The sequence below is a fragment of the Xenopus tropicalis genome, chromosome 2 (assembly GCF_000004195.4).
Source record: "Xenopus tropicalis strain Nigerian chromosome 2, UCB_Xtro_10.0, whole genome shotgun sequence".
NCBI lineage: Eukaryota > Metazoa > Chordata > Amphibia > Anura > Pipidae > Xenopus > Xenopus tropicalis.
Genome location: NC_030678.2, coordinates 78,434,253 through 78,457,849, shown reverse-complemented (window position 1 = coordinate 78,457,849; position 23,597 = coordinate 78,434,253). Strand labels below are relative to the sequence as shown.

The 23,597-nt window shown below is 40.7% G+C and overlaps 2 protein-coding genes and 1 non-coding gene across 4 annotated transcripts; 1 reads left to right on the top strand and 2 right to left on the bottom strand.

The window, feature by feature from the left end:
• Positions 1-3,963: 3,963 nt before the first annotated feature.
• On the bottom strand, positions 3,964-4,100 carry LOC116409396. Its single transcript, XR_004221837.1, has one exon. It is a non-coding gene; the product is annotated as a U11 spliceosomal RNA (small nuclear RNA).
• A 285-nt stretch (positions 4,101-4,385) lies between these two features.
• Positions 4,386-16,599, top strand: taf12 (TATA-box binding protein associated factor 12). Of its 2 annotated transcripts, XM_012956936.3 has the most exons (7): positions 4,386-4,566; positions 6,147-6,228; positions 9,701-9,967; positions 12,620-12,697; positions 13,922-14,036; positions 14,896-14,984; positions 16,332-16,599. In XM_012956936.3, the coding sequence occupies exons 2-7, from the start codon at positions 6,157-6,159 to the stop codon at positions 16,365-16,367; spliced, it is 657 nt and encodes a 218-aa protein (XP_012812390.1). In that variant the 5' UTR covers positions 4,386-4,566; positions 6,147-6,156; the 3' UTR covers positions 16,368-16,599. The 2 variants fall into 2 exon arrangements, with proteins under 2 accessions (XP_012812390.1, NP_001016168.1); NM_001016168.2 differs by lacking the exon at positions 6,147-6,228 and having other exon boundaries at positions 4,544-4,566; positions 16,332-16,593.
• rab39a (RAB39A, member RAS oncogene family) lies at positions 13,243-23,597 on the bottom strand. The gene is made up of 2 exons (XM_002934646.5): positions 23,201-23,597; positions 13,243-17,172 (listed from the first exon to the last, which is right to left on the bottom strand). Exons 1-2 carry the CDS (start codon positions 23,413-23,415, stop codon positions 16,767-16,769), a joined length of 621 nt encoding a protein of 206 aa, XP_002934692.1. The 5' UTR covers positions 23,416-23,597; the 3' UTR covers positions 13,243-16,766.

Below are 23,597 nucleotides of genomic sequence, written 5' to 3'. Positions count from 1 at the left end.
TCAAAACTGGAGCCAATGGCCAAAACCAGAGTCAATGGCCAAGCAAACTAAGGCCCAAAACAGAGCCAAAAGGCTGAAACCAGAGCCAAAGGTCTGAACCAATGGACCAAGCAAGTCAAAGACTAAACTAATGTCCAAGCGAGCCAAAGGTCAAAACTGGAACCAATGGGCAAGTAAGCCAAAGGCCAAAATCAGATCCCACTGCCGAGCAAGCCAAAGGACAGAACTGGGAAAAACGGCCAAGCAAACCAGAAGACAGAACCAGCGGCCAAGTGAGCTAAAAGCCAGAATGGAAGAAGCAGCCAAGTGAGTCAAGGCCAGAACCAGGGCCAGCGACCAAGCAAAGAAAACTGCCAAACCAAGGACCAGTGGCCACTCAAGCCAACAAGGACCAGCAGGCAAGCAAGCCAGAGTCCAAAACAAGGACCAGCAGGCAAGCCTATAGCAAAAATTCTGCTGCCAGGGGTGAGAGGCAGTAGCAAAGCAAGCCAAAGGCCATAACCCGGAACCACAGCCAAGGGCAACAAAAGCCATAAACAGACCCAACAGCCAAGCAAGCCAAAGACCGTAATCTGGGCCAACAGGCACACAAGGCAAAGTCCATGACAAGGACCGGCAGCCAAGCAAGCCAAGGCTATAGCAGAAAGTCTGATGCCAGGGGTCAGAGGCAGTAGACAGATGAGCTTGAGGCCATAAGCAGAAACTGCAGCCAAGTTAGGCAAAGGCCATAGACAGAACCAACAGCCAAGCAAGCCAAAGACCATAATCAGGGCCAACAGACACACAAGGCAAAGTCCATGAAAAGGACCAGCAGCCAAGCAAGTCAGGGCTATAGCAGAAAGTCTAATGCCAGGGGTCAGAGGCAGTAGACAGATGAGCCGGAGGCCATAAGCAGGAACTGCAGCCAAGTGAGGCAAAGGCCATAGACATAACCAACGGCCAAGCAAACCAAAAACAATAATCACGGCCAGGGTCAGGCACACAAGGCAAAGCCCAAAACAAGGAACATCAGTCATGCAAGCCAAGAGACATAGCAAAAAACTGGCTAACAGGGACCAAGAACAGCAGTCACGCTGACCAAAGGCCATAACCAGGACAACGACCAACAGGCACGTAAGCAAAGGTCATAGCACAAGCCGGCAGTCATGCAAAATGACAGTCACAGAGCAATCAAACATTTACTAATGTTGGCTCCTATCATGCTAGCAGACAGAAATATACCTGTAAACACACCAGAAAGAAAAAGGAGTTGTTGAACTACAACTCTGTTCATACCTGGTAGGAAAAAACTGCCTTTTAAGCCAAAGACCCAACCAGGGCCTGCAGAAATAAAATAAGCAGGAAAAGGTACAACACTGCCACAGCAGAAACCCCAGTTAAACCAGGAAGCCCCTGATGAAATAAGAGCTGCTATACCTGCTGTGTCTGCACAGTAGATATGACTCACAAGGAATTCTACATATATGAAATAGCAATAGCAAGGAGCCCAAGAAGCATACAAGCACCTAACAAGATAACACTGGCTTGTAGGTAAAGGCAAATTCCAGTCAGAACCCTGGAAGACTGGTTAAAAGGTGCAGACTCCCTGTGAGAAAAGGAGATACCATACTGCTACAGCAGTGCAACTCCCAGCCAGTCTGGGCACACCTGGTGTAATAATGAGCTCCCATACCTGCAGAGTCCGCATGGTAGACTCACAAAGAAAAGCTAACAATATGAAACAGCAATAGCAAGGAGGCCTAGAAGCATACAAACACCTTACAGGATAAAATTGGCTTGTAGGCAAAATGCAAACTCCAGTCAGAACCATGGAGAAAGGTTGGTTATAAGGTTCAGACTCCCTGCGAGAAAAGGAGATACCATACTGCTACAGCAGTGCAACTCCTAGCCAGTCTGGATGTACCCAGTGTAATAATGAGCCCCAATACCTGCAGAGTTTGCATGGCAGACTCGACTCACCAAGAAAGGCTAACAATATGAAACAGCAATAGCAAGGAGGCCTAGAAGCACACAAACACATTACAGGATAAAATTGGCTTGTAGGCAAAATGCAAACTCCAGTCAGAACCCTGGAGAAAGGCTGGTAATAAGGTGCAGACTCCCCGTAAGAAAAGGAGATACCATACTGCTACAGCAGTGCAACTCCTAGAACAGTCTTGGAAGCACCTGGTGTAAATGAGCACCCATACGAGCACCAATACCTGCACCCATACCTGCTGTGTCTGCACAGAGGACTCAGGCTTACAGTAAAAACACTAAAGATATCAATAGCAAAGTGCCCTAAAGGAGCACTTACACCTTACCAGATAGCAGTGAGTAGTCAGCAGCATGGCAACTCCCACAAGAACCCAGACAGCCTTCAGCTGAGGGACATAATTAGCTCATTAGTATGCAGGCCTCTCAGTGCACTGAGCATTTCATACACACAGTGGAGACTGAAGATTCATACTCACCAGATTCAGGCTTAGTTATCACTAGCCCATATCCATACCCATGGCCCTTTAGTCCGAAATGTCTTCAAAGGCTCAAAACATCATAGGAAAAAGGAGACTCAATTGATCACAGGCAGGAATGTGGAAATACCCACTCCTGTATACTTTCCCACTAAGCAGCTGTTCACATACTGTGCATACATGGGAATAGAGCAGGGGGCTATTTTAGCACAAGGCTAGGACCATGGGTATGCCCACACCTGCATTTCTTCCCAATAGGTGAAAGTTTGATTACTTTACTTATTGGGGCATCAGGTAAAATCTTCTCCATTACCTGGGAATCATCCCTCTATGTATACACAGAGGTAAAAAATAAAATAAATAAATAAATGACAAAAACAAAAGAAAAATCAAACTGTGAAATCACAAAATGGTGAGGAGGGAGATCCTACCTCCTGTTCAGTAGGACAAAAAATAACAGTGGTGAGGAGGAAGTCACATGGTCTTATAGGTAAGGGCTAATTTTGATTGGCTTTGGTATATAGGTCCTACCTCCTAGCTATGGGGGCAATACTGCCCCTGCGTACTGACATGGAAGGGACGAAGAAGAAAGTAGGGTTGCCACCTGGCTGCTATTTTACCTGCCTGGCCGGTAAAAATTATGCTTGATCCCAATGTTATTAATATGAAAAAAAAGATAAAAATATCGGAAGCCCAGTATTTTTTCTCATAAAAGGTGGCAACCCTAAACGCAAGAAAAGTTTACAGATGAACACAGGGCAAAAGACCTGTGATATAGGCATATACTTAAGGAGTTAGCAGCTAGCCTGGGCAATAATTAAACCAAAAGGTGTTATTTAAACCCAAAACTCCCATCAAATTCTGTGTTTTGGCGTCCAGACAAGGTTGTATTTTTTGTGTGTGCGTACGTGCTTGCGTCAAGTGGACGGAGAAGGAGAAGGAGAGGGGGAGGTGCGGCACTTTTCTGTGTGAATAACAGTACCGCCGTCCCTGGAGCTGTGCGCTACGCACTAAGTCATCTATATTGATTAAAGTATCTTTCTAATGTGTGAAATGTTTTCACCTTCAATTACTTCTACTTTTGTTAGACATTATTTAAGGTAATGTTGAATAAGATTGCCTGTGACTTTTTTACCAGGACTCCTGGTGCTTTGCATGAAAAGGAAGGGGGTGGAGTTTTGGCCATTCTGTGTGTTCTCTCGCAGCAACTGGCTAATCATGTGAATTATACTCTCATCTCTCTCTCAGCCTCTCATCTTCGAAACAGCTAAAAAAGGAGCGAGTGAGAGATTTTGAGTACTTAACCCGGCTTTGTTATTTGTTTATTGTAGGCATGTGGCAGTATTACATACATTGATACTCTTAAATAAAAAAAAGTATCAGTCCTCTGCGTGATCACTAGGCGTTGCCGGGAAAATAACCCTGCGGAACACAGTGTATTAATTAATACGCTTCAATATGCTTATTCCTGCTGATACATCCTCATTTTCTCTGTTTTTGAACTTAATTATTGGGCGCCCAGACCATCGATCTCTAGCAGCCCAGTTTACAAAAATTATGCTTTCGAAATCTCTTGATATCGATTCCGCACTGCAGTCCTCCACAAGGGAGACCCGCAATGTGCCATACACGGCACAAGCCCTTTTTAACTATCATCTGGTTTCTGCAACCTCCAGGGGCAGCATAACCCTTACACAACATATGGCGACAAAGTTTCGGTTAGGGAAATATCTATAATTGTATATGAGTGCTAGATCGGGATACACTAAATATAAGATAATTCACTTTCATAAATACAACAAACAGTATTTTACATTTTAATTTTATTGCCAAGCGAGGGCCATATGCAAATTATGCTAAATAGAAGGGATGATGGGACTGCCAATTCCCGTCCACAGCTACATTTAAAATCGCGAGAAAAGGTGCAATTTTTGTTTAGGTCGGCGTATTGGGAGCCATGTTTTTCGGTTTTCTGCGCATATTCTGAGTTTTGGATTGTTCCCGTTAAATAAAGTGTGGGGGGGAAGAAGAATTTGCGCATGAGCGGAAAGAATGTGTGATGTAACGTCCGCCAACAGGGAGAGAGACAGCAGAACTTAAAGCGCAGAGATTGGTATGTGGACTCCGTGATTATATTGTCGCTTTATCAGGTTTTCCTTGCGAGAATCGGGACGTATGGGATTCCCGGGTATCTCACTTTGGTGTCCCTACTCTCCCGGCAAAGCAGTGCAGCAAGTGCTAGTGCGCAGCAGGTTGTACGTAACGTACCGTGCCAATCATCTCACTCATGTGTGAGACTCACACACGGTATTATGTATTTAGGTATATTGGAACATATATACATACACACAGGAGGGTTACAATTTCAACTTGTTAGAATCCAGTTCGTTGCAACTTTCAGATATACGTTAAACAATTTCAGTGGTGTATAAATCGCTTTCAGACTGGCTCGCTGGTTATATGTATGTATGTATGTATAACTTTATTTATTAAGCGCCACAAGGGTATGCAGCGCTGTACAGTCTTACAGAATACACAATTACACACAGGGAGGACAAGTGATATAATAAATAAATACAATAAATACATATATGTATATATATATATATAAGTGCCATGTGGTATGAGACACAGTAGGAAGGAGATCCCTACCCCATAGAGCTTACAATCTAAGTGGTTGGGTAACATACAGGCACAAACTGGAAGGTAAGAGTGCACCAGGTATGGGCATCTTCTGTTCACTGGTGCGGAATCCTGAAACAATGTATTAGAAGTTAGTTGAACTGAAATGGGACTTGCTGGCTACATTGTTTCAGGAGTCTCTTCTGTTCTGAATATTTTTTTTCCTGCATTGCTTTAATGTGTAATGGGGATAGGTTACACTACATATAGCAAAAGGCAGAAATCGGTAACAAAAACAATATGCCAGTTGTTTGGTTTTTCCTTAAAGGAGACATATCCTATAAAAATGATGAATGTTCCAGTGAATTATACTCCTCTAGATATAGAAGGATTGTGCTTAAAAATGTTGTGTTTCAGACTGATTTATTGAGAAATTCCACCAAAACCCCACTAGTCCCGCCCATCTGTTCCACTTCCTGCTGGCTGAATTCTCTGGATGAGCTGGGGAGCCGCCCTCAGTACCCTGCACTGTAGGACAGGAACCAATCAGCAGCTAGGCTGACCTGATAGGGAACTGAAGCCTGTCTGTGCTTGTGTGAGGGCAGGGCTGTGATTGGCTCTCCCCCTCCTACTGTGCTTCTGGCAGGGACTGTTAGGACACGCCCACTCTCCATTTCACACTGGACAGAGAAGTGATAGGATCTATAGGGAGCTCCAATAAAGGGGCCATTGTTACAGATAGGGTTAATGTTTAGCCCAAAGGGAAACCAGCACCGTATATTATTCATAATTGCCTACAAAATAAGTGTTTTTCCCCATTTATCCAATATGTCTCCTTTAAAATTTTTGTATAATAACATACCGGTTAGGAGCATTGTCTTGCCTATAAAATTACATCAATATTACACTCTCTAAATAGATGAGAAGAAAGTAAGCTTACCTTGGATCATTTTTGAGTTATAGCTAGTAACTTGGTGAAATGTCATCGTTACTAACCCAGTCCACCTCAGTCTGTGATATATACTAATAACCTTATACAATGTGCCCAACTGATGCTGTTATTGTCTGCAGAAGGCCGGTGATGATGACGTGTGTGCTCAGCGGTTCCACCGCCGTGTGCGATGTCATTACAGAGCTAGATACTCAACTGGCTGTAAGTAAATAGTGTGTTAGCATGAGCCACTGTATAGTGATACAAAGTATCTCTGTACCATACAGCCTTATTAACCAACTTCTGCGCCGTTCATTAATGTGTGTGTGTGTACAGTACTGTATGTGCTGGTATTTAATGTATTCCCAATGAAAATCTATTCACTGGGACTCAATTAACACTGTAAATATTGAAGCTAACAGCTAAAAAATTGCTATGAGCTATTGTATTGAGGCAAATTTACAAAGTGTTGGTAAATATGCCCCTATGCCCTTTATGGTGTTTCTTCCTGACTATACTTTGCATTGGATAGTCAGGCAGAGTAGGTAAATAATAGGACTAGGTTACAGGGTCAGACTGGCTCACCATGCTACTGGAAAAAAAAAACAGTGGGCCCCCCAACCCTGTTGGGCCCTGCCACCTGAACGCCATCTTTTATTTTTTCACAGCAAGTAAGCAGCAGAGTGGGCCACTGCTTACTTGCTGTGAAAAAATAAACTTGGCGGTGTGCGTTCTAAAGTTGAGCCTATAACAGTAAGTAAGTAAAGCAGGAGTAGCTGTGGGCGAAGCAGCTGTGGGCTCCTGAGTTGGTTACCCAGTGGGCCCAGGGTTACCCAATCCAACACAGGTGTGCTTTATAGGTAGCAAAAGAGCAACAAGCTACCTAATAATTGCTTTCTACACTGGATATGACAGGTTTTTGCTTAGGGTTGTCAGTATGTTTTTATTTAGCAGACCGATTACTTTATTTGCAATAGCGGAAAAGTGAAAATAAAGCCCACATTCTTAAAGGAATAATGTCATGGGAAAACATGTTTTTTTAAAAAGCATCAGTTAATAGAGCTTCTTGAAAAGAATCCTGTATTGAAATCTGTTTTTCAGAAACCCAAACACATTTTTGTTTATATTTACATTTGAAATTTCACATGGGGCTAGCCATATTCTTCATTTCCCAGGGTGCCACAGCCATGTGACCAGTGCTCTGATAAACCTCAGTCACACTTTACTGCTGCTCTGCAAGTTGGAGTGATATCACCCCCCTCCCACCAGCAGCTGATCAGAAGAACAATGGGAAGGTAGCAAGATATCAGCTCCCAATAGATATCAGGATAGCGCTGGCTTGGGACTCCTACAGTTACATGGGAGTAGGAGAAACAATAGGTTACCTGAAAGCAGTTCTAATGTGTAGCGCTGGCTCCTTCTGAAAGCTCAGACTCGGGCACAATACACAGAGATGGCACCTACACACCAATATTAGAATTTAAAAAAATACATTTGTTGGTTCAAGAATAAAATGTTAATGGTAGAGTCAATTATTATATGTAAACAGTGTACTTTAGAAATAAAAATGAAACCATAAAAATCATGACAGAATCCCTTTAAGGTGGCAGATATGTCCAATTAATGCAATGGTAAATGCTCCACAAAGACTGATATAATTGGTTATTGGAACATTAGACTATAGTGCACCATAAAGTAAAAGCTTGGTCACATTAGGTATATTGGTTTGAGTTCAATCAGATACATGTGCTCAGATTGGTTCACCTCTCTATTTAGGGCAGGGGTAAACAGGGAGATTAGTCGCGCATCGAGTTGTTGTCGCGGCCTTATCTCCTCACAATGCCCGAAGTTACCTCAGAAGACCACTTTGGGCAACTGTAGGACATCGCAATGACGTGTATGCTATCCCACCGGCTATTTACATTCTAGCTGGTGGGGTGGCATTGCAGGGAGATTAGTCGCCTGCGACAACGGAGATTTGTCGTGGCACGACTTATCTCCCAGTGTACCCCTGCCCTTACACTCACCTTTTGCAGTTCTCCAGAGCCATCAACCTACTTTTGCTTCAGTTAGGAAAAGTTATGTATAAAAAGAATCCTGCTGTCCTGTCTGATTCTTGCAAGTTTTTAATGTGCTAACCTCCTTTCATGAGGTTACAATGCAAACTACCCCTTCCCTCCTGCATAATCACAGTGTGTTTTATCATAATCCAATTAGTAAATGATGATTACCATGCTAGGATGGACGGAGGGCAAATTATGCAGTGAATCCAAAAAAAAAAAAGGTATGATTGTGGTGCAATGGGAGATCCAGAGGTTCAATAAATTTGTAATTCCAGCCCCTGCATTGACAGGGATTTTATCGGCTAGTCGGGCATCCCTAAAAACCATGTTTTGTTCAAAGATGTAGAGCCAACAATTTGTATCTATGTGCTTTCATTAAACTGAGACTATACCTAAATATAACTGGTGGAAACAGGATCAGGAGTGATGTAGAATTACATTTATTTATTAAGTACTTCCACTATATATTTTGTAGCGATGCACCAAAGCCACTATTTTAGGATCCGCCTGAACCCCCCCAGGATTAGGAAGGGTTAAAGAGAACCGCACTCTTTTATGTTTATGTGACAAATTCAGCCGAATCCCAAACAGAGTTCTAGAGTTCGGTGCATTCCTAATATTTTGAGAATAGCTGTACTGTAAAACGTGATCATACTAACTTCCTGACACCAAACATATAAATGAATTGTTTAGCCTTTCTTTTTACTGTTCTAAGGATGTGCAGATCCCAGTATTGCAGGTAGCAGGGCTTGCTTAGGATATTGTCAGGCAGTTAATAGGCACTGTTGTTGTGAACTTTAAAGGTGACCATACACTGCAGATGTGTTCATTTAGTGAGGTGGCCAAGCAAGAAAATTTGGGCCTCATTTGGCCACCCACATGCTGGTACAAATAAGATATCTTCAGGAATTATCCCACATCACCCCTAAGTTAGTGCAGTTTCTCCTTGATAGAATATTTGGTTTAGTTTAAGCCCTGTATTACAATAGTCCACTTTTCATTCAAAAGAGTTCCTTTTTAAACCAAGTGTTCTTTTCGCAATTGATACCTTTTTAGCGCCTCTATTACTTTTTTTCTGTTATGTTAGCAAATAAACTTACCATGTCCTTTACTTCTAACATTCTCACCTGCCTGCTTGTTTCTTTGTATCTGCTGTCAACTGTGTATTGTATTTGTGTCAGCAACACCACTGCTAGGCTGGATTTTAGATAGGTCATTTAAAATGGAAAATAAACATTTTAATACTACACTGATATTGTTGCTTTGAGTTGGCCATACATGTAAAAATGTAACTGTTTGCCATGATGGACAACTGTAGGAATAAACATTTAGTTGGCAGGCATGATAACATCAACATAAAGAACAAAATTAAGCATATGTGATGGTTCTGTTGTTGTTGTTAGATTCAGAATACTTTTAACATTATAATGCTCCCCTAAGCCAACCTGACAAATTTTTGAAGCAGACAAACTGATGATATCCATGGTACAAATAGCCTCTAAATATAATTAACTTCTAAATACATATAATCAGGTATTCAAGTTATAGCCTTTTATAAGTTTTTTTTTTTTTGTTTTTTTTTTTTTTGCACTTGACACCTACAGTTTTCTGTTTTATATCCGATTCCACAGCTTCTAGGCCCTGGGCCCCATACCCCAAAACAGCGTGCTGACGTATCCCGACTGGGTGAATTGCGAGCAAAAGCGCTCCAGATTATGAACCAGTTTGGAGCATCCGCATTGATCAACCTGTCAAGTTTCTCCTCCTCTACAACCACCACCACCACTCCTACCTCAGTCGCGGTCAAACAGGAGCCAGTCATGGCAAACAGTACTCCAGTTGGTAAAGTTCCAGTGCCAACTGCTGGAGGAGGGCGTGCAAGTCCAGATGCAAATCAGGTGAGTATATTTTAACTAAGGTTGGTTAATAACTCTGGAAGGTATTTGCAGCACCTGTAAAATCAGGCTTCATTGTTACAATATTAGTTTTAAAAGTGCAAGATGTTTTAAGCCCAATAGCAATGGGCAGGTAAGTGAAAATAATTTATAATATGAAGCCTTATTTTTTATAGCAATAGTTGAAACCCAAGCCATGGTTTACAGCAGGCATCCTCAAACTATGCCCCCCCCCCCCAAGGTAATTTACCTGGCCCCACTATGATCTGACGCAAGGATGCAGGTTGGAGCCGGAGGATGCAGTAGAGAGCAGGGGGAAGCAGCAGGGAGTGGGCCATAGTATGAGGACACGGGGGGAGGACTTTAGTCCGGCCCCCCAACAGTCTGTGGGAACATGAACTGGCCCCCCTGCTTTAAAAGTTTGAGGACCGCTGGTTTACAGGCTTTATTGCACAGTTGGACAACTAACTAATGCAGCAGGTTTTGCCAGACTGTATAAGGCTAATTTAGAATATGTTAAACTGTTTAGTGTAAAAATAAAACTGGGCAAAAAGGCTGTGCAAAATGAAAATTGTATTCAATATAATAAACAGAGGTTTAATGTAATAGCCAGAACATAACCTCCTCCTTTGTATCTCTTTAACCTGTTAATCAGCAACTAAAAGGGGGGGGCTACGACAATCTGGACACATAGCTCACCCCCTTACAGTAATTTTGACTGACCCGACAGAACTAAACACAGCCACCTACACTGTGACAATTACAATGCCTAGCAATAGTACCCTTGTCTGTATTGGCCTAAACCTGACTCGACACCATTCCAATGTCAATATATTAAACACTGTTTTGTATTTTTGTTTTGTGATGTTGTAAAACCAATAAAAATGTACCTTTAAAAAAAAAGGGGGGGGGGCTACATAACATGACTGTTCATACTCAGGATCTAGCTTAACTGTTATTTTCCATGTTGCCCCCTTCAAGTTGCTGACTGATAGGTTAGAGCGATGCAAAGGAGGAAGTTGTGTTCTTGCTATTACATTAGACATCCTTTTACTCCTCCTTTACAGATTATATTTTTGGCTAACTACATTGAATTTTGTTTTTATATTGCACAGCCTATTTACCCAGTTTTATTTTTAAACTGAAATGTTCCTTTAAAGGTTAACTAAAACCTTTTGCCAACCTTCCACCATTTAAATGCCACCAGAACACTGAAAACAGTAAATACTGTCAGTTTTCTAGCTGTATTTGATGTTACCACCATAAGCACTTAGCCCATCCATCCCATGCCTTCAGCATGTTTAACAGGCACAGCAGAAGTCTATGTCCATGTGCGCACCATTATGCCTTGTGAATAATTTCTCATTTAAATTCCTACATATAAATGGGTTCTGATGTTGCTGCTAATTTTGATTATCATGCTTAGTTTAAGCCTACGTTTAACAATGTGGCAGCTCCCATTCAAATACAGATATAAAGAAAAAGAATGTTCCATACATGCAATAAGCTGTGCTGTCATACTGTAGGAAGATAAGTGAAAGTTAAGTAGAAATAGGATAGGTTATTCCTGTATATTGAAAGTACACATTTTTAACTGATACTGTCAATAAGATTGCTGCAAGCAAAGCAGTCAAGTTCCAGAATGGCCCATCAGCTTGATCACTACTTGGGGAACATCAATCAATTTGGTTTAGCGATGAGCTTCAAGGTTTGATGTGGGCAGTAGTTCCACACATCACCCAATCATCTGCTAGGTTGATGTAGCAAGGTTAGAGTAGTTTATAGATTTATTTCTCTGAAAACTTGGGTTAGTGCTTGAAGGCAGTTCATGGGGGTACCAAATAATAGCCATGATTGGTTATTTGGTAGCCCCTATATGGACTGACAGCCTACAGAAGGTTCTGTTTGGCATTACACTGGGTTTTTATGCAACTAAAACTTGTGAATTCGAAACCAGGAATTCAAAAATAAACACCTGCTTTGAGGCAAAATCCTAGAGGTTGATGAGTAATGTTGCTCCTGTGCCACTGGTTGGGGATCACTGGTTTATAAAATTTGCAGCTAACTTAAATTGTTTCACTTATAATTAAATCGAGATGCTCAACCCAAACAAAAATATTAATTATAACTCATAACTCATTTATTTTGTTTCTATAAGGTGCAGATACAGTGGTTCCCTGTGAGTGTAGAATTCAACAAATACTAAATATGGAGGTATTATTGACGGTCAAAAAGTCAATAATTATTATGAAAAGTTTGTTACCTAGCTAATATGACAAGAAGGTACCTTTATTGCTTAGGTACTGTTAAGGAGATTTGAGTCATAATATGGAATATAAACACAAATGTAGGATTCCCAAATCTATGTCAAAATGCACTCTGCCTGCCAAATGGTAAATATTAATATGATAGCACTGTTTAATTTAATGGTGGATCTAAAATCATGCCAGACAACACCATAGATATAATAATTGAGTGCACTAAACGCTTAAAGAAATTTCTTAGCTGCTATATCAGATGCTTATAATGTAGACAGTTGATAACACATAAAATACCCTGTATCTTGCACTAGGCTGCGGTCACAACTCTCCAGTATTAATCTGCCTTGGAAATATTACACTATGAATTGAACACACTCATCAATGTATCCATTAGGTTCTTACTAAGAAGAAACTGCATGATTTGGTTAGAGAAGTTGATCCCAATGAACAGCTGGATGAAGATGTGGAGGAGGTAAGATTTCCAAAGCTGTATGAAAGAAACTAGCTTCTTCCTAGAATTCTCTTCTGAATATCGCTGACCTGCCTCTGTCCAAAATTTGGAAGATGGCAGGCACTCCAGGACTTGAGAAAGTATCAAGCAGTATCTCAAAAAATGCAGTAAAATGAAAAAAATGTATTTATATTAACACATAATGCTGCATAGCCTTACGCATTTCGTACCATCATGGTACTTAATCATAGGCTAAATAAAAAGACACAAATGACAAGTATCTATCTATGCTACTGACACATCAGTAGCTGGACATTTTCATGAATGTTCAAATAGATCATTATCCCATCTTTCTGTTGTAGGCATAGATAGAGCCTTTCCTTGTCCTAGAGGAGGTAATATTGTTAATGCTCTTATTAAAAAAGAAACCAAATGGATCTTTTACCTTTATACACGACAACCAAATGGTCTAAATTATGACTACGATGTATCTTGTTATGTGTAATTAATCCATTTATTATCCTTTTATGAAGTAAGCTCTTCATTAACAGACAATGAGAAATTAGTAATAGAAAGGTTAAACTTTTATTGCATCTACATTATAAGGTGACATGATGTTAAAAATGTGACAATAAGAAGGCTCAAACCAATGTAAAAAACTGCAAATGTATGATGTGAAGCTATATCTTTATTCTGAAAATAAAAGAGTTAAATACAAAAAAAAAAAAAGAAAGGTTAAACTTTATTTTACAATATACATATTTACATTTTGTAAAGATAATACAATTTATGATATCCTTGGCAGATCTGTATACTATATTGCCTAACACTAATGTTTTTGTTCTAATATCTAAGCTTAGACTGCATAATGGTCTTCCAATTAACCTCAACATACTATGATTGGTTGATCTTTTCTGTACAGCTATTGGCTAATTTGTGTCTTTTTATTTAGCCTATGATTAAGTACCATGATGGTACGAAACGTGTAAGGCTATGCAGCATTATGTGTTAATATAAATAAACATTTTTGATTTTACTGCAATTTTTGAGCTACTGCTTGATACATTTTCTCAAGTCCTGGAGTGCCTGCCATCTTCTAAATTTTGGATTTCCTTATGGCCCCCTCAAGCTGAAGGTCTGGGGCGTGAGCACCCAGGCCCATCTATACCATCGGTGAGCATTCAACCAATATTTGACTTTAAGAGCATAGTTTCCATTTGTGTTTATCTTGCTCTGTCCACATAGATGCTTCTACAGATCGCAGATGATTTCATTGAGAGTGTGGTATCTGCAGCCTGCCAGCTTGCCCGACACCGCAAATCCAACACTTTAGAAGTTAAGGATGTACAGCTTCATCTTGGTATGTTAACCATAACCATATGATGCCAACTTTGTATTTTGTTTAATTCTGCTGTCCCACTTGGATAAGATACACATGAGCAGCTTTTTCTCAATATGTATAAAAACCCTGTCATGAGCTAAGATGAATCTGTGCAAAAGTGGGATTAAATCAATATAAAAGTCAGCAAAAACACATCACACATCACACTTTCCTAAATAAATATTAGTGAAGATTTTCTGTGTATTAGTGTGCATGCACTGGCACAAGGGATCCTTGGGAAAAGCAGTCAAGATTTTTATTGTCTATAATTTTCATGAATAAATATATGTGGGGGGGGGGGGTTGTCACTTCAAAATCTGAACCCACTGCCTTTACCCTTTATTTTTTCTAGCAGGAGTCCATTATTCAGAGGGGTTGTATGTGTACTAGTAATTCAATTATCTACCTCAAAAGACTAAACATGGAGTAGTTTAAATTTCCCTGTTTGCCCTGTTTAACAAAAAACATTGATCTTTCATGATTAAAACATTAGGCGAAAAGTATGTTCATTGCAAGCTCTATTTATTATGCTCTTGTTGAATGGGAGTATACTGGCCCTTTAATAATAACATTAATAATGTTTTTATCTAAATTACAATGTCACCTGCTGGTGCAGCTTAAGAATTACACCACTTATAAATCAGATTCAGAGTACAAAAAAAAGTACAGTGTTATGATTGTTTTTTCTTTCCTTATTTTTTTCTCCCTCCTCCCTTATTATGATAATGTTAAATAGAGAGAGCCTTCCTTCTTGATTATTAAGTATATGACACGGGCATCAGATGTAAAACCAAGCATACAAGTCTGAGATGTTGAATTTCTGCTCCTATTTACACAGAGAGACAGTGGAACATGTGGATTCCAGGCTTTGGTTCAGAAGAAATTCGGCCCTATAAAAAGGCTTGTACTACTGAAGCACATAAACAGGTAATGTGGCTGTCCATTTTCAAATAGTGTGCTTTTTTCATTTGATCCTTTTGTGACTTTTATCCAGTCCAAAGTATAAACCTATAATTTGGCATAAGATGTATGGCCCTTCAGAGGACATATGGTTAGTGCTTGGATCCATGCCTTTGAGGGTGCTATCAATTCCAGTGGCAGCGTAAGCATGTGTGTCTGGAGCTTCAGTTGGAGTAGCATATGAGAACTGAATGTATAGTTAAACACTTGCAGTATAGTTTTAGGGTTATCAAGATCTAAATTAAATCGCCAGTAGACGTATTGGATTTGAGCGCCTAGGAAATAAAATATACATTTGGTAGGCCAAATCCTCTCACATTAGTTGAAAAGGTTGGTAAATACAGTGCCATACTCTGTGCCTTATTTCTCCAAATAAATTATAACTTATTTGTTTAATCATCTTACACCCCAAACATTAGATCCAATACACCCAAACAATTTGTTGGGGTGTATTCGATCTGAGATACCTTACACTGAAGGGTTGGCTAGAACTTTGGCTTGGATGTTTGCATTAAGAGTAAGAAATATGAATCCATATTACTTTTTGCCAGGTTTAAGGATAATGGTGGTCATGGCTTTAGAACATGAAGGGTGGCTAGAATCTTGGATACATTTTAAGTGAGTTAGAGAGAAACATGCTCTGATAGGGAACAAGTAAGAAAATCATATCCATCCATTATGGTAGAAGGTCAGTGTTGGCTTTGACTGGCAGTCTTGTTTAAGAATTGATGTGGAGAAATGACATGTAAAGGCTTATGTAACAGAAAATGGTGTACCCAAGGGTTATAATGGTGTACCCAAGCCTTTGTGGGGGTTTTTTAATTTATTTATTTATTAATTTTTTGTTGCTACCTTTGTTTTAATTTGCACAATGTTGCATTTTTACTTGCAAAGAACAAAAAAAGGCCAATCTGGGGGATGCAAAATTTTAAGTTGACTTCCCGATGACCACAGCCTGCTTACCTTGAATTCCAGGACAGTGTCCCTCTTCCTTTAAAAACATGGTGTTATGGTGCTGATATTTTTTAGAGGTGCAGTGGCTTCATCTCAGCTGCTCTTTCACGTGTTCAGCATTTGCCTGCCGTTGCCCAGGTTCGGCACATACACATTGCAACTAGCCATTGGTGCCATATTGAACACCTGGGAGAGCAGGCAAGGTGGGGCTGGCATACCTCTAAAGAACAATATCAGTGTCAGCATTTTCATTTTAATTTAACTTTAATTAAACTAGTTTTTTTTTTTTTTTTCAAATCAAATTGTTTTGTCTGTTTATGTTTACCTGCCTACTTACCATCCCCTCTGTTTTTCTAACAGAGAATGGCTTTAATTAAGAAAACACAAAAGAAATAAAATCCATTTGTGACTTTGGACTTCTGCAATCCCTTGCCATTCTGATCTTGACACCTTCAAACTGCCACAGATGACAGATGAGCGTGAAGGCAACCTCTTCAGAGAAGAGTCTAACTTTGGGGACAGAAAGTTTACAACCCTCTTGCTGGGAAAGGGTTAATTGGTCCCCTGACTACCTTTTGTATATACATAGGATTGTTTGTTTAATTAAACATGGCTGATGTAATTACTATTTCTACTGATTCTGTTTGTCCATTCATGGAAACAGTCCAGGTAAAAGTGAAGAGTGTTAAAGTGCTGATGGCATCAGTTCTGTCAAACTCCGGCAGTGAGATTAATACCAAAACTGCCATTAACAGGCACAATCACTCTCTGTTTTTTTTTTTTTTGGTTTTTTTTTCAACATGTGCATTTTGCTTCTTGGTTTTTCTGCATTTCTTTGTTTGTACAATAGGCCCCACTACTGTCATCTGTTGATACCTGGGCCTGCGAACGAGCAGCTCTAAGCAGTTCCCTGCACAAAAGTGAAAGTGCAGCAGACACATTGCTCCCTGTTCGGGCAGAGGTCTCTAAATAAGGAGCACTAAGATTTTCTGCTAGTCTCTGGGCCTCCTCCCGGGTTACCATTCGCTTCTCCTTCAGGTCATTCTTTGCTCCAAGCAGCATGAACACCATTGGTTTGGCTTGAGTCCGCTCAGTTACCTCCATATGCCATTCAGTGACATTATCAAAAGATTGCCGTGTGGTAAGATCAAAGAGAAGGAGAACCCCGGCAGCATTTCTGTAGTAGGAACGTGTCACAGCTCTGAAGACACAAAGAAAAAGAATGAACTGAAAGCTACTTGGCATACAGGAAGAGAGAAATCCATACAACACAGTCCATCTTAACAGTCAATAAAAAAAATGCAAGCATTGTATTCCAATTAATGACAATTTCAAAAATATTAATATTTTGAGGCCCTCTCCTTTCTCTGAAAAATGACAAAAGCTGAAATGCAGAAAGAAATAAGCAATTGTACTTTCAAATGCTAAAGTGCCCATCATCTTCTTTTCCCATTACGCCTCCTGACCATTAGCCTTTGTTTCTTCAGCAATAAAGAGGCATCTCAGAAGATAACGGGGCAGATCATCTCCAAAACACATATTCTTTTATAATAGTACACCACAAATACCAAATTTTATCAATTGCTTTTATGGAGCACTATCAGAAAGTAATGCAACTATTTGTTGCTTTGTTACAGACAGAAAAGGAATCAAGGTGAATGCCTAGTAGTGGCTAAAGCTGTTGCTGAGAAGTGAATGAATTCATATATTAAGTTTTAATACTTAGAGTGTAGGATTCCTGTCTTTGCTACCAGACTACATAAGCGGGTAGGGGAGTTAACTTACATTTTAAAAAAAAATTGTCATGTAACACATGATGTGGTGGTAGATCCCATGCAGTAACTTCATTAAAAGAAGACACTACATCTTTAGCACCCATAATGTACAGCATAATAGTACTTTTTGTACAATAGTTTAATTCATATGTTTGCTGGCATGGGAGAAGGTAAACCCCAAAATAAAAATTTGCATAATGAAAGAAGGTAATTTTAAGCAATTTCCTATTACTCTTTAGTTTAACATTTTCATTGTTTTTAAAGTCATTTGTAAATCTATTTGTTGTTGAAAGCAGTATTAAACTGCTTAAAGGAAATGTAACACAAATTTTTTACATTCAATATATCCTTTCTACATACTTTTATTAGCAAATATAGCATAGAAAGATTGCAATAGTATATGTGGTTTTTTAAAAAAAATTACTTTACCATTGATTTATTGAGCTCAGGCAGCACATCTCTCCTAAGTCTGGCAGCCTGCTTCCATTCTGCTCCCCCTCCACCCCCTCCCTTTCCCCGTGCAGGCTCAGGCAGCGCTCCTTGTAACAGACACGCAGACCCAGCAAAAGAGGTGAAACGGTCCATCTCCTATCCCTCTCCTTACCCTGTGCCAAATCACTAGAAGCCTATAAATCACTTTAAAAAGGACTCTGAAGAATGCACTAAATCAACTTCCAGATTAAACCGGAAGTCTACCCCATCACCGTATCGCCTTTTAAGCTTGGTCCAATTTATTAAACTATTTACAATATTGCATATTACATAGCTTAATAAAAGTATTTAGAATTGATATCTTTTAAAGTGAAAATTTTGTGTTACCGTTCCTTTAAGGGCTCTGGCACACGGGGAGATGAGTCGCCCGCGACAAATCTCCCTGTTCGCGGGCGACTAATCTCCCCGAGTTGCCATCAGAGAGCCGTCAGTTGCCATCCCACTGGCGAACATGTAAGTTGCTGGTGGGATGGCACACGCGGCGGCGCAATTTCTGCAAATCGCCGAAAATGCCTCGTGATGCAACTTCGGCGATTTGCCGAAAATCGCCTGCGCAGCGCGTACCATCCCACCGGCGACTTACATGTTCACCGGTGGGATGGTAGTTCGGGGAGATTAGTCGTCCGTGACAAGGGAGATTTGTTGCGGGCGACTAATCTCCCCGTGTGCCAGAGCCCTAAGGTCAAAGACACATGCAGCCACTAATCGCCCCATGTTTCTCTGCCCTAAACAGTGTAGTGATTGTCTGGTCTCCTTCACCCAAGACTCTGTTTGCCACAATGGCTTGTCAGGGGCGATTCTGGACATATCGCCGCCTGAGGCGGCTCCTGGATGCCGCCCCCGCTCCCCAGCGCTTACCTTCTGAGCGCAGGAGCAGGTCCGAGGGCGGTGAGATCGCTAGTGCAATTGCGCTCTCTGCACTAGAAGAGCCGAATTTCCGGTTTAAAAACCGGAAATTCGGCTCTTAAAGTTACCAGGAGCGGCTTTTTGCCGCCCCTGGTAACTGGGGCGCTTCTGCTGCCTGAGGCGAGTTTCTCAACTCGCCTAATGGCAGAAGCGCCCCTGTGGCTTGTGATAGATCCACTTTAAGTTTCATTAATGTCTGTGTACACAGACACATTTTAAATAGTTACGCAATTTGAGTGTTTTAGCAGAGACAATTCTTGGTATTGTCTACGGCAGGGTAATTTCTGGTGTTTTGTAGCTGTGGCGAAACACTGGTGACATAGCACTGTGTGTCATTGCCCTCTGGAAGCAACAGAATTTGTCATCTCCTTTGTGGTAGTGCTGGCTCTGATATACTGATATACTTGAGTGGCTATTATTATGCCTTTGCAGCTATTGTTGTCTAAAGAATTAGATTTCAACACCCACGTACTGGATCTCTTTCAGAAGCTGTAAGTAAAGTGTATATTTATGTGGCTTGTGGCCATGTGCTTCCTGAGAAAAGTTGCAGGACAGGTTATTGGAATCTATTTTGGCTTTGTAACTGGAAGCACAAAGTCTGTTCTTCATCTTCTCTGTCTTAAGTGGAGAATAGCTTTAGTTACAAGCAGATAAGATCTTTATTTTTTCTAATCCCTATCCAGTGGCATTTTAAAATGCACTATGATAGATTTTTCACTGTAAGATATATTTGAATGTGTGTAAGGGGGAAATAGGCATGCATTCCAAGCTACATCATCTTTGTTCTATTCATTTTGTTTGAATCAATTCTGATGGAAGCTCATTATAGGGAATTATTATTATAACATTATAGAAAGCAGCCTCCACAGTTTTACACAGAACCAGTAACATTAAAAAAAGAATTGTTGTTATCACCGTCTGCACTTTCTAGAATGTACAATAATTTTGTTCAAAATCATATACAGGTATGGGACCCTTTATACAGTAACCCATTATCCAATAAGCTCTGAATTACGAGAAAACAGATTTCCTTTTTTCTCTGTAGTAATATAACAATACCTTATACATTCTAACTAAGATAATGATTCATCCTTATTGGAAGCAAAATAATCCTATTTGGTCTAATTAAAGGTTTAATTTTTTTTAGTAGACAACGTATGGCAGGGCCGGAACTAGGGGTAGGCAGAAGAGGCAGCTGCCTAGGGCGCAAACACTGGGGGGGCGCCAGGCAGGAACCTCTCCTGCCTACCCCTAGCTCCTTTTTCATTGCCCCCGCCGCTTGTCAATACGCGGTGGGGGCAATGAACTATCGCGTAGCTGAAACGCGAGGGGGGGCGGAAGGTGCAGGGGCGAGGTGGCCGACCCGGTTGCCTAGGGCGCCCGGTCGGCTTGGCCTGCCCCTGATGTATGGTTATCCAAATTATAGAAGGACCCCTTATCCAGAAAACACCAGGTCCAGAGCATTCTGGATAACAGGTCCCATATCTGTTATAGATAAAAAATCCTAAGAGAGAGTTCTCAGCAAGCAAGGGAACCAATCGTGTGGCAGGAAGGCGGGGAACACTTCAGAATAGTCAGGACAGGCCGGGGTCAGCAACGATCGGGCAACGCAGCACAGAGTCAGGATCCAAGAGAATAGTCAGTCAGGCAAAGGTCGGTCCAGGCAGCAGGCGAGAATGTTCAGGAACAGGCAAGGTCAATACAGGCAGTAAACAAGAGAGGTCAGGTACAGGCTAAGGTCAAACACGCAAGGAACAACAAGAAATCACACCCAGGAACTCACAGGAGGAAGAACCAACATTGGGCAAAGGAAAAAGACCAGGAAGCACTTTAAATATTTGAATTTGGCGCCAAAGTGACGTCGCACGCGGCGAGCACTCGAACGCGAGTGCACATGCGCGCGTCAAAGGCCCGTGCAGTTCACGTGCGCGCTCCTAAGGAAGACAGCGGGTGTCCCCGCCGCCCCACTAGACCACCGGGTACCATTATAATCATGTATCTATGTATAGATGTCTACCATAACTGATAATAACATTCAGTGGTCGAATGTTGTGAAATGCAAAAAAAAAAAAAACGGTTCAATAAAAATGTAAAAAAAAAAAAATCGTCAGATGGAACATGGTAGGGAATTAAGGAGAAGGATGAGCAGTAATGAATGATTTCAGGATTTACTCACTGCAGCACAAGTACATTATTAAAGTGGATGATCTGGACTTCTGTAAGGATATGCACAAAGTGGTCCTAATAACATGTTCACTGTTCTGTGATGTACAGAGGTGGATGCAAGATTGTGAACCCTTTTGAATTTTCAGTATATCTGCATAAATATGACCTAAACCATGATTGTGTAAATCCTACATAATGAGAACTCAATTAAACAAAAAGCTTGTTCATTTAAAAAAATAATCCAGTTACTATATTAGGCTTTAGTATCTGATACAACGCCATTGCTATCCCAGGTGTGTTCAGCGAAATAAAATCACACTAAGAGCTAAGCATGTAATACTCCTGAAGATGTCAGGCTAATATCTAAAAAAAAAAATTAAAAAAACTCTCAAATGTTGAATGTTCAAGAGCCCACCATCAGGAGAGCACTGAATCATAATGGTGTGCATGGCAGTGTTGCAAAGAGAAAGCCAATACTATCCAAAAAGAACATTGCTTCCTGTCTATAGTTTGTTCAAGACCGCAGCAACTTAGGGAGATTAATTTGTGGCAGAGAGTTTGGTATAGGGAGGAGTGCTTTGGGTTTCTGGAGAACTGGGCCAGTTTATTTTTTATTCGGCTACAGACTCTTTGCCAGGAATGGACTGCCCCTTAATGATGATAGTGCAGCTGCTTTGGGGAGAGAATGGTTGAGGGTTAGTGGAGATTTTAAACTAGGCATAGGGGTGGGTGCAATGGGTAATTGTGTGGAAAATAAGTTAAATGAAGTAGTGGGCATAGTAAAAATGGGTGTGAAGGTTTGGTTGAGGTGGTCAGTAATGGCTGGGGGATCACAAGTTGTATTTACACAATTTAAAAGTTGGTACCAGAATTAAATGTACAGTGCCCTCTGAAGTGTTTGGAACAAAGACACATTTTTCTTTAATTTATCCCTCTGCTCCTCAGTGTAAAATTTTAAATCAAACCATTCAGATGTGCAGGCCAAGGAAGACCTCCACTGCTGGTGACAGAAGAATGCTCACTATGGTAAAGAAAAATCCTTATACACCTGTCAAACAGATAAGAAACACTCTTCAGGAGGCAGGTGTGTCTTTGCACAGAAGACTTCATGAACGGAACACAAGGCATCAGACTGACAGACCTGACTTGCTGGAGGAGACAGACCTTTGCAACATTGTTTTCAAATTCATAACCAGGAGTTTAGCAAATGCTGCTTTCAATAATAAAATGGAAAGTTGCTTAGAATTATGTTTTATTTTATTTAGCAAAAAAATATTTTTTGGGTTGACATGTCCTTTAAGCATTACCTTCCAGCTCATGGCAACTGGCTCACTCATATACCCTTATATTAACTATATGTCTGCCCAGAAAATACACTTTGTCTTCTACAGGTATCAGTTTGAAATGCACATAATTTACTTGAAGAGGCAAATTACGTGCAAGGAGTGTTATTGGCAAGCATCAATACGAGCACAACATTGTGTCCATTTGAGAGCACCCATAAATGAGCTGTATAGTTAATAGAAAGAAGGAACTATGTGTCTGTACTGTGTCTGTGATTCTGTACTGTCCAGTTGAAAACTGGACAATTTTGAGGTATGCTCCATTGTCCATAGGTTGCACAGATGCCCGGGATAAACATTTAACTCCCTAAAATAGACATAGTAAAGTTGAGAGGTTTGCTAAAAAGACTTGCCCAGGGACTAGGGGCCCATATATGATAATGTATATGCTTTTCACTATATCAGCTGGACAACTTTCATACGTGGAATTCTGACTTCCCCAGATGTTGATCAGAGAACAATGTTTGTTATCTAATGTACTATACATATATAATATACACATGTACACAATATACACATTTATACCAGTCTCATGCACCCATATTACCTATATCGCTCTTGCCCTGCCGTGTCCCAGAACTGCAGTCTGACTTTTACACCAGGCTCTGGCTCCTCTTCCCGGCAGCAGAAATCAACTCCTACTGTCTCTGTTGTTGTGTCTGTAAATTGGCCATCCGTGTAACGATGGAGTAGAGAAGTCTTACCCACTCCTGAGTCTCCCAACAGAAGTACACGGAACTGAAAATCCCAAGCACATGCCATGCTCAGACAAGAAATGGGATCTGCAGACAATGTAAATCACAGATGCTTGCTGAAGACTAAAGTGTTCATTCTGTCTTTACTCCTTTTACGCTATATCCAGTAACAAGGCTCAGTTTCATGTTTCTTCTTGTCTTCTACATTCCTGCCTCTTTCTGCCAGGTCTGAACAAGAAACTGACACTG

What these genes read in the sequence shown, in the direction of transcription:
- taf12 (XM_012956936.3), top strand. Translation starts at nt 6,157, where the DNA reads ATGATGACGTGTGTGCTCAGCGGTTCCACCGCCGTGTGCGATGTCATT. An exon ending in AGCTAGATACTCAACTGGCT is followed by an intron (nt 6,229 to 9,700) that starts GTAAGTAAATAG and finishes CCGATTCCACAG; the next exon opens with CTTCTAGGCCCTGGGCCCCA. An exon ending in CAAGTCCAGATGCAAATCAG is followed by an intron (nt 9,968 to 12,619) that starts GTGAGTATATTT and finishes TGTATCCATTAG; the next exon opens with GTTCTTACTAAGAAGAAACT.
- rab39a (XM_002934646.5), bottom strand. Translation starts at nt 23,415, where the DNA reads ATGGCATGTGCTTGGGATTTTCAGTTCCGTGTACTTCTGTTGGGAGAC. An exon ending in GCAGGGCAAGAGCGATATAG is followed by an intron (nt 17,173 to 23,200) that starts GTAATATGGGTG and finishes TTGTGTCTTCAG; the next exon opens with AGCTGTGACACGTTCCTACT.